The sequence below is a fragment of the Mastomys coucha genome, unplaced genomic scaffold, assembly GCF_008632895.1.
Source record: "Mastomys coucha isolate ucsf_1 unplaced genomic scaffold, UCSF_Mcou_1 pScaffold20, whole genome shotgun sequence".
In the NCBI taxonomy this organism is placed as follows: Eukaryota; Metazoa; Chordata; class Mammalia; order Rodentia; family Muridae; genus Mastomys; species Mastomys coucha.
In genome coordinates, this window is record NW_022196903.1 from 108457570 (window position 1) to 108471003 (window position 13434).

The following is a 13434-nucleotide window of genomic DNA, read 5'->3' on the forward strand; positions in this document are numbered from 1 at the left end:
TCATCCAGCACTTGCTGGCATCCACAATAGTGTCTAGATTTGATGATTGAATATGGGAAGGATTCCCATTCTTTAAATGGTGGTTTAGTATCATTTCAGTCTGCTGCATGTGATTGCCAGTGTCCCAAAGTCCTTTCCTCAAGTTCTTTGAGGAAAGGTCCTATGGACTCTTCTTTCCCACCCCCCAACTTCCACAGTACAACTTAAGTATAGGAAGTGAGTAAATACACGTATGTGGAATACATGAAGGACAAGACCCTAAGGCACTAAACTTGTCCCTCACCCACAGGTGACCTCAGAAATGGACGTTCCCTTACTTGGCAGCCACAGTTCTGGTGGTAGTGGTGATTTAGGCTCTCCCTCTGCACCAAGGACAGGTCCTCCCAGGGCTCAATGTAGTTGCACAGATGGATGAAGACTTTTCCATCACTGAGAATCTGGCCTTTGTGGAAAGAGAGAGAAAGGAGTCGAAATCAGGAGATTGCTTAGGGCTCCCAGGGATCCAAGTCATTTATCAGCTCAGAAGAGCAACTTTTGTAATGGTCTTTCTTTTCTTTCTCTCTTTCTTTCTTTTCTCTTTCTTCCTTTCCTTCCCTCCCTCCTTTCTTTCTTTCTGTCTGTCTGCCTTTCATTCTTTCTTTCTTTCTTCCTTCCTTACTTACTTACTTACTTTCCTTCTTTCTTTCTTTCTTTCTTTCTTTCTTTCTTTCTTTCTTTCTCTGTGTGCTGAAATTATACCCTATGTGTGCTAAACACACACTGTACAACACAGAGAAAACTAGTCTCAAATGGCTTTATGACAGCAGTGACATTTTAGGACTCAGACAAATCTCTATAACCTTTAAAGCAAAGACTGTCATGGTATCTGTACAGGGAAGGATGATGAGGTCTGCTGAGGTTGTTTCCTTTAGCATGAAGCTGAGAGAAGATGGGGTTGAAGATCTGACTGCAGTCTGTCAGAGCTGGTGGTGCATGCCTGTAACCTGAGCCCTGCTCTCAGGAGACTGAAGCAGAGGATCAAAGCTTTAGGTCAGCCTGGGCTACAGAGCAGGACCCTTCCTTAGAGAAACAAACAAAAGGAACAAGTAAAACACCAAACAACAAAATGACTGACTGCAGGGTTGGGAATGTGGCTGAGTAATAGAGCACATGCTTAGCTTGTGAGGGCCTGAGCTAGATCCCTATCGGAGGGAGGGAGGGGGCAGACTTCTCCTTTATATACCAGCTTCCTTAACCTTAAAGAAGCTCACAGGAACTTTCAGATGGAGGGTGGGAATGATAAAGCTGTTGCTGAGAATGAGTACAGAGTTGTCTATACAGCTGTAGGCCCACAAAAGATGTACATTCCTTTCTAATATCCATACTGGCCTCTCTTGCCCCGTTGATAGGTATTTTGGTGAGTATTTCCCCATAGGAAAGTGCCTTAAAAACAACTTGACAAGTTCCTTCTATCTTTCATAGATCTCTTAAGCAGCACAGAAGTTGTGAGCCCCCATATGGGTGTTAGGAATTGAACTGAATCCTCTAAAAGAGCAGCCTGTGCTCTTAACCACAAAACTACTTCACCAGTCCCATAGATCTTTTCAATACATCTTTTCCTCAGTCATCCTTCGTTGCTCCTAGAACTTGGACACTCAACCATTTATTTAGTAAGCAGCTGCTTGCTCTAGTACCAGATACAGAAATCAATGACAGTATCTCTGCCCTTTAGGAGGGTACACAGAAAGTAGGCGTTGATTACTAGACTATAATTGCCCAGATGTAAGAACAAAGTACAGAAGAAGGTGGATAAAGGAAGCTGCCTTGAAGGGATGCTTGGAAATTCACTGTCAACCAAGAGCAAGGGCCTCTGGACACTGAGACTGTCTTGCACAAAGGCAGGAGGACAGCCATACACCCTGCAACTACAGGTAGTTTATTTTAGCTCACAGGAGAAAGAAGCAAGGTGCCATGTCACTGATAAGTGACAAAGAAAAGGCTACAATGTCATGGTGTAACCTATCAATGGAGGATTTTACCAGTCAGTCCCTGCTGAAGGCATGGGCACCACTGGTACTGTTTTACAGAGTTGTGTTTTCTCGCATGTCCCAGCCTTTGGTTATTCCTGACCTCCTTGAGGACAGAAACACTGCATTCTCTTTAACCTGATAGACCTTAGTGAGGAGAAGCGCAAAGGGGGCGCTCAGGGAAGGAGTGGGGAGAGGTAAAGGGTCTGGTCTGCTTACAAGGACACGGTAGGGTACAGTGGCTGTCCTGTCTCTGCAGAGGCTGTCTAGGGCAGCACAGTCCCACATCCTTTTTGGTACTAGGGGCCAAGAAGCCCCTTTCATTGTGTCCTCTGGTTCTTGTCACTCTTCAGGAGACATGTCTGGACTCTGGAGTCATTGAAGACTATGACCTACTCCTCAATCTGCACTCTAATACCCAAGACCTGGCAGTATTGCCATCTGCTGGCTCCATGGATAGAGTGTAGACCTCCTCCCTGTTCTCCCTATGGGCTGTGGTTTTTATTTCCCATCTTGTAGGACATCGTAGAGCCCACTCAAACAGTGGAGCTTCCCAGCTTGTTCACCACCACACCAGCACCTCTTTTCCTGAATTCCAAAATACTTTAGTGTTGTATTCATTTATTCCCAGATCACATTCTTGGGTATATTGGATAGGTGGCTGATTTACTTTTCTGTCTCAACCAGTTCAGTATGGAAAAGGCTGGCCCAGCACCAGATGTTTTTGGGTTCAAGATACCAAAAATCTTATACCATAAAACTTTCAAACTGGAACTGGCTGTCCTAGGTTGGTAGAGCAGCCCGTCCCTATCATAGTGAAGTGGTGGCCAACATCGCTGTAGCAGGGGCTCCTGTGTTTTGAAAGGGAATTCATTGTCCTTTCTAACTAAAAGGCCGTGGTCACGATCAGGACGTTAGCCCGTAACTTACCAGTCAAAAGGTACTGCTTCTGACTGTTGGTTTCTAGTCTCACACCACAGAGGGAAGAGTCAAATGGAGTGTAGACGTACTGAATATCCTTGGCCTTTTCGAACCCTTTAAACATCTGAAAGGCAGTTATGGAAGGACAGCACTGGGTCAGGAGTGTAATGGTCATAGCAGCAGGTTAGAAGATGCTCATTTCTGCCCAAACATTAAACAAAGCTTAAATTCAGGCTTGGTGCACAGATGATCTTGCTGGCATTCATTCATTCATTCATTCATTCATTCACTTAAGTATATACTTTGATTTATCCCAGGGAGATGGGAAGGTCCCATGGGTGAAGAGCTGTAGGACAGGATAGATAGCAAGTCCCCATTCTGAACAATCACTTGGTTCCCATGGGCCCTGCCATACCAGCTCATATTCACTTCAGCACCTTCATAAGGAGACCAGAGTCCATTGCCTGACTCTCACCAGGTTCATCCCTCCCATAGCACAAACCCCATCCCTTCATCAGCCCATCATGGTTCAGCCCTTGTCCTGCCCCCATGTACCTTTATCTGTTTGATTTCATACCGGATCATTTTTTGAGTGTCAGCAGGGTCTTCGCTGGCAGGGACTACCTTCTCACTGGATATTTTGGCCCTTATCACTGCACAGCAAAAGGGAAACTTTAGCACTGTAGGAGTATGCCATCTGAGATCTGGATGGTCTGGGGTCCTCTGAGTATCCGGGAAATTCTAGGTTCAAGTATTTTGGATTCTTAGCAGTATGGTACATTTGAGAGAAGGGACTTGGAATTTACTCTGCAGTAGTTGCCAGCTTTAAGCCCTTTAGGGCTGTTAGGTCCTCACACTGTGTTCTTTTGGCCTTTTAACCAGTTGGTTTCCAGAGCACACGTTCTCCATAGCCCTGGATGTAGTGAGAGTAGGAGTCCCTTCAAGGCAGTTGATGTGGGACTCATCTGTCCATACGTCTGTCCATACATCTTAGAACCTTATAGCTCACCAAAAGTGACAGTAACAAATGTTCATCGAATTTATAAATGCCCCAGTTCTCCAGAGGAGATCTATCTCTTTCCATCTAATCAAGAACTATTTGTATTTTATTATATTTTTCAGTATTGAAGACTGAACCTAGAGCCTCATGCATGAGAGGCAGAATGCTCTATCACTGAGATACAGCCCCAGCTCTGGAAAAATCTATTTAAAAAAGTTCTTCCTCTCTGCCTGAGCTTGCATTAGGCACAAGGCTCATCGACAGGGCCCTCACCCTGTAGAAGTCTTGATCTAATGGAGAATACCTTATTTAAAAAAAAAAAAAAAACCAGCAGCAGTACATACCACAAATAGGGAACAACAAAGAATCAAGAAGCCTTCAGAAAATGAAGGGTGAATAGTAGTTGCCAGGAATTTAAATTTATGAAAGAAGGGAATCCAGGCAAAGGAAGAGAAAGGAAAAAAGGTGAGTCCTGCAGGAACAATTTGGCAACCTCAACTGCAGGCTGGGAGACAGGTGTTATAATGCAAATGCCCCTACCATCCAGGAGTTCTGGAAATTACTCGATAGCTCCAGAGACAACTAGTTCCTACCAAGCTGAGCTGATAGAACTACTCTAGAGCTCCAGGATAGAATACTTCTACAAATCAGGCTTTGCACTTCCAAGGTCAATAATGCAATAGCCATTAGCTATTAGCTGCCATAAGAGGCACCCATACTTGATCTGAGCTCCACCTCTTCCCTCAGTCTCCAGGTCTAAAGCTCTGCCCAACACCACTGGCAACCCCTGCTGTGGTCCTCAAGGACCCTGGACTCACCTAGAGCAGAGTGACAGACGTGCTGCTGGGGGTGCGCAGGCGCGCAGCTGCACGCCTCACCCCGTCCAGGGGGCCACAGCAAAGCCAGCAGCCTCAGCACCAGCGCCCAGCTCAGCGCAGCCAGGGGACTCCAGGGCATGACACTGCAGAGCCCCAGCTGAGCTCGTGGGGTCTGCCTGTCGTGACAAACAGCCCCTCCAGGACTCTTCAGACAGCTTCGGGCAGCCCCAGTCTTTATGAGGTGGCTTTAGAGCCAAACCCGCCCCCATGGGCTCCTCCCTCCTTTGGCACCAGGCCACCCACAGCCGCAGGACCCAAGGCCCTCCTGACCAGACCAACAGACCCAGTCAACGCAGAGGGAAGCCTGCAGATTCCGAAAAGAGCTTGGAAGTAGAGAAGATTCAGCGTTAGGGGCAGAGAGATAAAAGCAAAGACCTGTGAAGAGACTTAGAAAAGGCCGAAAGATGAGGGAGTGAGGCTCCAGCACTAAGAGCAAGAGCAAGTGAAGGGAGGCATAGACACAGAGAGACACAGGCCAAGTCAGAGGCAGACAGAATTACAACAGGCAAAAGAGACAGTGACAGAGGAGGACGGACCCCTTGCTGAGCTGCATACTGGGAATGAGACAAGCTACTCAGGGCTTCTTTCAGCTGCAGGAAGTGTTTTCAATGCCCTATTTACGAGGCTCCAAAGCAACAGCAAACAGTCAGGGAACAGGACAGAGAAAGTTGGGGTGTGTGTGTCTTGGCGCTGTCAGCTAGGGGTGGGGGTTGGGGGAGGTGGGGGGTGGTGGGGAAGGATGTCAGAGAAAGTAGCCAGTGCTTTCAAACCCTTTCTCACAGCCAGTGCCTTAGTTAGACGCTACAGAGAGGTGGGGGGCAGTTCTTTCCATGGAGCTTAAAATGGGGTGTCCTGTAGCTCAGGGCAAACGTCGGACCTCAGAGAGCCTACTGAACATCTTTGCCCTCTGGAGGAGACTGCCATGATGCAGAAGGTGGAGCCGCTTAGCAAACAAGCCAGGCACTCATTGTGACCCAAGCCTTGTCCACTGTTGGTCAGCAAAGTGCTCCAAGAATTTGAATGAAAAGAAGCTCGTGGAATGACTGCCTGGGGAGGGAAGGAGGCTGGGTCCTGATTCTGACTGCCATTGGGTCTGTTAGTGATCTGTGCCTCTCTGGGCCCTAACTTTTTTCCCCATAAAATAGGACTGAACTATACGATTTATCCTGTTCTTCACTTTACATTTGAAAGCGATGTTTGAAAATAAATGACTGAAGAGAATGAAGTCAGAGAGAGACAGGTGACAGGTCTAGACTGATGTCAATGCTCAGACCAAGAGTTGTCACTTGGAGGGGTCTTAAAAGCATCACCTCAACCCTGTCACTTGGCAGATGTGAAGGCTGAGAGGCTCAGTGCCATGAAGTGACTTGCAGAACTCGAGCTTTCACCTGCTAGTGTGGCTTCCAGTCCTCTCCCCACCCTGCCGCTGTACTATGTTACTTCTGCCTGCATTTTGTTGCAACTCAAAATCCTGTCTTTGGGGGTGGAGGGTCCATGTTCCTTTAAATTGTATTCCTCCTCAGAGAAAACCCGGCTACTTTGGGAAAGAGTTTACTTTGTTAAGGATGTCCCTAAGGGGTAAACATGTCAGACTTTATGTCATCTCTTTCAAACCCTGAACTGGATAGAGGCCTCAGCATACTAAGCCTGCGTTTGGTCCTGAGTCTGTGATGTTGGCAAGGAGTGAAGAGTGTGACAGAGGAAGAGGACAGGGTCAGCACGGGGAAGATGGCACTTGATGGGGAGAGGTCAGAGGTGCATGTTTCAAATGGGTGTTAAGGCACTCAAAGTGCATTTCCTAACATTTCTAGTTTATTACAGTACAGTTTACAGACAGCAGAATTTACTTTTTCATGTTTGTTTCAAAAACAAATGAAAGGAACCAAAAACCCCTTAGCTGTGAGGGGTCTTGCCAGAGTTATCTAATGCAGGAAAAATGGAAACAGAGATGTAGCACATCAGATAGGAAGCTCTGATTCCGGCCTACTGTGTAACCTTGGGAACATTGCTGTCATTTTTATGGGTCCATGTGTAAAACAAATAGGTTGTACTAATTATTTTATTTCATTATTTTTATTAATTATCCAAGAACTTAATGCAATGTATTTTGACAAATTCACCAAAGATTTATTTTTTCAATTTATGTAGATATATGTATTGATGAATGAGTTTGTATGCATCATGTGCATGCAGGTGTCTGCAGAGGCCAGAAGGTGTCAAATCCCCTGGAGCTGGAGTTATAGATGGTTCTAAGACACCTGGTATAGATGCTGAGAACTAAACCCAGGTCCTCCCCAAGAGCTGGAAGCTGTCTTAACCATGGAGCTGTCTCTAGCTCCTACATTGATTCTTTAAAGGATGTTAAAGACCAAGGGTCTTCTCAAGGAAAACCTTTTAGGATTCCAAAGAGAAAAGACTTACTGACCAGCCCATTTCTTCCTTTTCTCCTCTCAGCTTACACTTCCTACGTTTCCTGTAGTGGTGAAGATTGGCCATGCTCACTCAGGCATGGGCAAGGTAAGGCAGGATGGCTGTGGTGGTCTGGGTTGAGTCAAAAGGGGCTTTTTGTCAGTAAGACCATTTGTAGACTATTCTTCCTGTGTTGGTGGATCCCCCCCCAAGGACCTGACCAAGTAAGTTCCTTGGCAGCCATGGGCTTTGCATAGTTATACAATAAAGAATGCAAGCAACCCAGTTGACTCCTTAGATCTTTTGCAACAACTTATGACCCTGGCTCTGGGAAGGGGCCAGACACAAAGGAACTGCTGGAGAGATGGGATGCTCATGTTTTGCTGCTATCAAAATTATGTAATTGTCTTAGAGCCTCCATGTTCCTGTGACTTCTCAGTGATTGAATGTATATGTCACCCTTCTTGTCTGCCTTATGTTGCCATTAGGTCAAAGTGGAAAATCACTACGATTTCCAGGACATTGCCAGTGTGGTGGCCCTTACCCAAACCTATGCCACAGCAGAACCCTTCATTGATGCCAAGTATGACATTCGGGTTCAGAAGATTGGTAACAACTACAAGGCTTACATGTGAGTGTATGTGTGTGAGTATGTGTGTGAGTTTGAGTGTGTATGGGAGTGCATGTGTGTGTGTGCATGTGTGTGTATGTGTGCATGTGCGTGTGTGTATGTGTGTGTATGTGTGTGCACACATGCACACGCGTGTGTTCAGCAGGTCCATTTGCCCCCAGCAGCCTCAGTTTAACCTCATCAGATCCATACGGTGGTAGCAGGGAGAGGATGCTCTAAGGCTTCTTAGCCTGAATTTTTGATAAGTCAGAGGCACAGTTTGAGAAATAAAATTATAGCCAATTTCATTAGCCTCAAGGTAGATTTTACTTTGTCTATTGACAGGAACAAAGACTTTAGACTACAGTAGTGGTAGTGGCAATGTATGTGCCTTTTCATTAACAGTGGTCATAAGTATTCTTGAATCATACTGTCATATAGGTTATGACAAATGTCAGTAAAATCAACCTGTCTTACTCTTCTAACAAATGAGGCAGCCATTAAACCTACCACTACGCTGTGTCCACAGAAAGGCCTATTTTAACAGTCTTTTAAAAATGGACTGTGCACCTTGTGACCCTATGTACTTTGTTTTATACATTGCACACATTACACATTTCGTACTACCAGAGGGTTCTGTATGCTTCACCAGACCGCAAGAGCACATAAGCAGCTGAGCCCCTAATATAAACACCCAGCTTTGGGAATGCCGCCAAACACTGACAGCTCACTTCCCATGCGTGTAGGGCTGCTCCACATAGCCGCATCCACAGAGAAAGATGTGATGTCAGGAAGACGGGAGACTTCAGGGTTTACCTGGTCTTCTGTTATACACGTGCAGGCAGTGTACAGCTCCAGTTTTAGATATTAATCCTTGGCCTTTTAAAAAGTTGGTTAAGATGTGAAGTTTTCTTTACAAATAAGGAATATTATTAATACATGAATTTGATTTCTGCCACTCAAGACACATGAAGTTGCATGCCTTCCTGTTCCTCAGCCATGCCCCTTGTTCCCACTGCTCCCCTTGCCCCTCTTTTTGTCCTTGGTGGAGGGTGGGAAGTACTCCTTCCCTGTACTCCTTTCCATACCTGCTCCACACTTTAGTCTTTCCCATAAAGCATGCTCTTCTCTGGGATGAGTTTCTTATGGGAGAATGATGAAGTTGCTGTTTCTCACCTTGTACGGCAGTAGGACACCCTTGAAGAACACTGAAGCATGGTGGGGGGGTCTTTCTGATTTGGAAGGTTTGGTTTATAGTTTGGGTTGTGATCTCTCTGTGTGTCTCTCTGTCTCTCTTTGTCTTTGTTTTTCTCTATCTCTGTCTTCCTGTGTGTGTGTGTGGGGGGGGGTACATACCTGCATATGTATGGTGTTGGGGAACTGGGAAATGAATCCAGACTCTTTCACAGGCTAAGCACATACTTTATCCTAGGATCCATACTAGTCTAGAATTCATTTTTTACCTTTATCACCTAGATTCTTGCTTTCAAAACATTTATAACTGTTTATCATTTTCCTGCTTCCAAAGAGGAATTAAGCACTGCTTTAAAACTATGTAAAATTAAAGACAGCTGTTTCTTTCTTTCTTTCTTTTTTTAATTGCTTAAAAGATGAAAGACTGCATATTTCTGGCCAGGAGAGACAGGCAGATCTCTGAGAAGGGGTGCAGGGGTTGATTCTGACAGATAAGAGTAGTAGCTAACTACAGAAGCATTGGGTGACATTTCTAATGTTTTCCTTTGCAAGGAACCATTAGTGTTTTGAGGGAGTGTTTATATTCCTGCTCTGAGCAGGAATGGACCTAGCAGTAGCTAAGGTTAGGTATGGCAGTCTTCTTCCCCTCTGGAGATCCTCTAACAGCCCTATTTGATGAGAAGGTGTTCATCCCACCCCACTATCAACAGAGGAAGTTAAGCTGTCCTTGGGGCCTTTCATTTTTTGTCTCTGTCCCTCGCTCTCTCTCTCTCTCTCTCTCTCTCTCTTTCTCTCTCTCTCCCTTCCTCCCTCCCCCCCTCTCTCTCTTTCTCTCTCTCTCTCTTTCTCTCTCTCTCTGTCTCTTGATAGAATTCCTTTGTGTAGCCTCAGCTGCCCTAAATTCATTCTGTAGACCAGGCTAGCCTTGAACTCAGAGATCCACTCAAATCTGCCTCCAAATGCTGGAATTAAAGGCATGCGCCACTACACCTTCATTAATTTTCTTAATGAGCTTCACAGTAATGGGTTTCATTGTGCCATTTTCATACATACATTGCTTTCATTGAGCTTCCCCACCCCGACTCTTGGCCTCTGCTTCCCCCACTCCTCCTTCCAGTATCCCCTCTCTGCTTTTATAGCACATGTATTCTACCTTTCTCCAGTCACCCCAAGATCCACTTTCCTCTTCCCATGGTCCCCTTTCTAGGTTCATGACCTAAACCTCATATGCAAATAAAAAAATATACACACATATAAATATTAGAATAGAAGCTCCGTCTATTAGAGAGAATGTGCTGTTTGTATGAATCTGGGTTGCTTTGTTTAACATAATTTCTAGTTCCATCCATTTTCCTACAATGTCATGATATCAGTCTTCTTTGTAGCTGAATAAAATTCCACTGTGTGTGTACCATGTTTTCTTTACCCATCACCTGTTCTATTTCCTGGCTGTTGAGAATAGTTAAGTAGTAACGAGGATACACGGGTATCTCTGCCCTATATAGGACTTTAAATACTTATTATATATATATATCCAGAGGTAGGAGAACTGGGGCATTTGATATTTCTAATTTTAGTTTGTGGAGAAACTTTCACACTGCACAGTGTGGTATCCATGTGGACACTAGACAATAACTTGCAGGGATCTGTTATCTCCTTCCACCATGTGGGTTCTGGGGATCAAACTGAGGTTGTCGGGCTTGGTGCCTAGTGCCTTACCCACTGAGCCATCTTCTGGTCCCATCAGCTGTTTTAATTCCATACAATCACATTTCTCATTTCTTAGGTTATTTCCTTGACTGCTGGAGTCCTTGTCAGAAAGCTCTTGCTGATGGCTGAATGTCTTCTCTGTTTCCCTCTAGCATTTTCAGGTTTTATACTAAGGTCTTTGGACAGTTTTAATTAGATTTTTGTTTACACTGAGAGACATACATCTAATAATTTCTTAATGGATAGCCAGCTTTCCATCACCATTTATCTAAGAAGATTAGTTTTCTGGTGTATGTTTTTGGCACCTTATGGCTTTGTTTGTTTGTTAAGTGCTATTGATCCATGGTATAATCAGATCCTCTGTTCTTTCCATTGATCTACACATCTGTTTTTGTGCTGATACCATGTTGTCTTCATCACTATGGCTCTGTAGTATACTTTGAGATCATGTATTGTGTACCTTCAGCATTCTTCTTTCTGTGTAGGATTTCTTTTGTTATTCAAGGTCTTTTGTGTTTCCCTATGCATAGTAGGATTGCTATTTTCTACTGTGAGGAATGTTATTGGAATTTTATGGAGTTGTATTCACTGTGTATACTACTTTTGGTAATATAACCACTTAACAATATTATCAATCTATGGCTATCGAAGGTCTTTCAATAGTCTAGTATCTTCTCGAAAAATTTTCTTCAGTGTCTTAAAGTTTTCATTGTAGAAGTCTCTTCTATTTATTCATCAAGTTTATTCATAGGTATCTTATTTTAATTTATTTAAGCTGTTATAAATAAGATATTTTGTCTAGCTTCTTTCTTGTCAGGTTAATTCTTAGTAGGTAGAGAAGCTGCTGATTTCTGTATGTTGACTTTGTATTCTGCAACTTTACTGAAAGTGTTTATCAGATCTGAGAGTTTTCTGGTGGAGTCCATACGGTCTTTCGTGTATGGAACCAAGTAATCTGCACACAGGAATACACTGTCCTCTTCCGGGCTTGCTTGTGTCCATCTTACTTTGTGTTTTGTTTTAATGTTTTAGTTAATAATTTGAGCACTCTGTTGACTAAGAGTGGAGAGAGCAGACATCCTGTCTTACTCCAGACTGTAGATGAAATGCTCTCAGCTTCTCCTGCTTAGAATAACGTTGGTGGTAGGCTGTGGCCTTTTAATGCTGAGGTGCCTTCCTTTAGTTTCTAGTTTCTTCTGCATTTTATCATGTTGAACTTTATCAAATACTGTCTCTGTGACTATTAAGATAGTCATGTGTCTTCTGCTACTAAAACTATTTATATGGTGCTTTTAAAAAATTTTTATTTTTGCTATTTTATATGATGAACCAATGTTACAATTCTGGATTGAAACCAACTTGACCTTGATGTATCATTTTAATGTATCTTTAAATTTTTTATCACATGTATTTATTTGTATGTGTATGAGCATATGTGTGCAATAGCACCCCTGAGTATATATGTGTGTGTGCATACCCTGGTGTAGGCACGGAGGTCGGAGATCAACTTGTGGGAGCTGGTTCTTTCCATATGGGACGTAGGGCTCAAACTCAGGACATTAGTCTTTGTGGCAACCACTTTTGTCAACTAAGCCATCTTGCCAGCCTTTCTTAATGTATTCTTGAATTTGGTTTATAAGTATTTTGTTAAGAGTTTTTGTATCTATATCCATCAGTGAAATTGGTCTAAAATTTTCTTTTTTTGCATTGTATTCTTACCTGGTATGGCTACCTGGTTTTGTATAATAAGACTAAAAATTCAGTAGCCCTTTCTTTCCCATTTTTGTGAGTTTTATAAATATTGATTTCAGGTCTTTCTTAAAATCATTATAGAATTCAGCAGTGACTCCATCTGGTCCTTGCTTTTCTTTCTAATTACACTTAATTACTGCTTCAATCAAGTTTGTTATGGATCTGTTTACAATATTTATATTTTTAACTTAATTTTAGTTGGCCATATGTTCTTTTAGAAATTTATTTGTTTTTTTTTTCTAGATTTTTAGCTTTGTAGAATAAAGTTTTCAAAATATTCTCTAATGGTTCCAGGCTGTCACTAGAGCCTCTTGTCATGACTTCCTTTTCATCTCTAATTTTGTTGTTTGGAGTCTTCTATTTCTTCTGTTTAGTGCTTTCCAAAAAGCAAAGTTTTAAATCTGTGGTTTTATGTATTATTCTTTTAGTCTCTATTTTCTTAATTTCTATCCTAATCTCTATTCTTCCCAGTTACTGCATTTTGGGTTTGATTTCTCGCTTTTCTGGGGTCTTGAGGTACATCATTAGGTTATTTACTTGAGACCTAGCTGATTTTCATTTTATTTTATTTTTTGTCTGTCTGTTTGTTTTCACATCAGGATTTTAGCCCCATGCGTTTCTCCTGGAGCTGCCTTGGTTGTGTCTCAGCTTTCAGCCAGCTGTGCTCTCATTCTAGGAATATTTGATTCTAGGAAAGCTTTAGTTTCTCCTGTGATTGCTTCAGTGAGCCGATATTCATTCCAAAGTGCCTTGTTCATTTGCCACGTAATTGTGGATTTCCCGTGATCTCTCTTGCTTTTGACTTTTAGTTTTATTCCACTTTAGTCTAATAAGAAATAGGGAATTATTTCTTTTTTGTTTGTTTGTTTGTTTGTTTGTTTGTGTTAAGGATTGCTTTAGTGGCCTCTGTGTGCTTAATTTGAGAGGTTTCATGGGCCTCTGAGAGTCGGACTT

At 43.1% G+C, this 13434-nt stretch overlaps 2 protein-coding genes across 3 annotated transcripts in view; one reads left to right on the forward strand and one right to left on the reverse strand.

Annotated features, from left to right (window-relative positions):
• Timp4 (TIMP metallopeptidase inhibitor 4) overlaps positions 1-5289 on the reverse strand; it is a 7262-nt gene extending 1973 nt beyond the window's left edge. For both annotated transcript variants that reach the window (XM_031382992.1, XM_031382991.1), the window contains exons 1-4: positions 4746-5289; positions 3483-3580; positions 2937-3051; positions 318-442 (exon numbers count right to left, since the gene is read on the reverse strand). In XM_031382992.1, the coding sequence (XP_031238852.1) occupies positions 318-442; positions 2937-3051; positions 3483-3580; positions 4746-4884 (477 nt within the window). In that variant the 5' untranslated portion in view covers positions 4885-5289. The remainder of the gene's footprint in view (positions 1-317; positions 443-2936; positions 3052-3482; positions 3581-4745) is intronic.
• Syn2 (synapsin II) overlaps positions 1-13434 on the forward strand; it is a 153887-nt gene that overhangs the window by 116009 nt on the left and 24444 nt on the right. Inside the window, exons 6-7 of the mRNA XM_031382990.1 lie at positions 7260-7322; positions 7703-7845. Coding sequence (XP_031238850.1) covers positions 7260-7322; positions 7703-7845 — 206 coding nt within the window. The remainder of the gene's footprint in view (positions 1-7259; positions 7323-7702; positions 7846-13434) is intronic.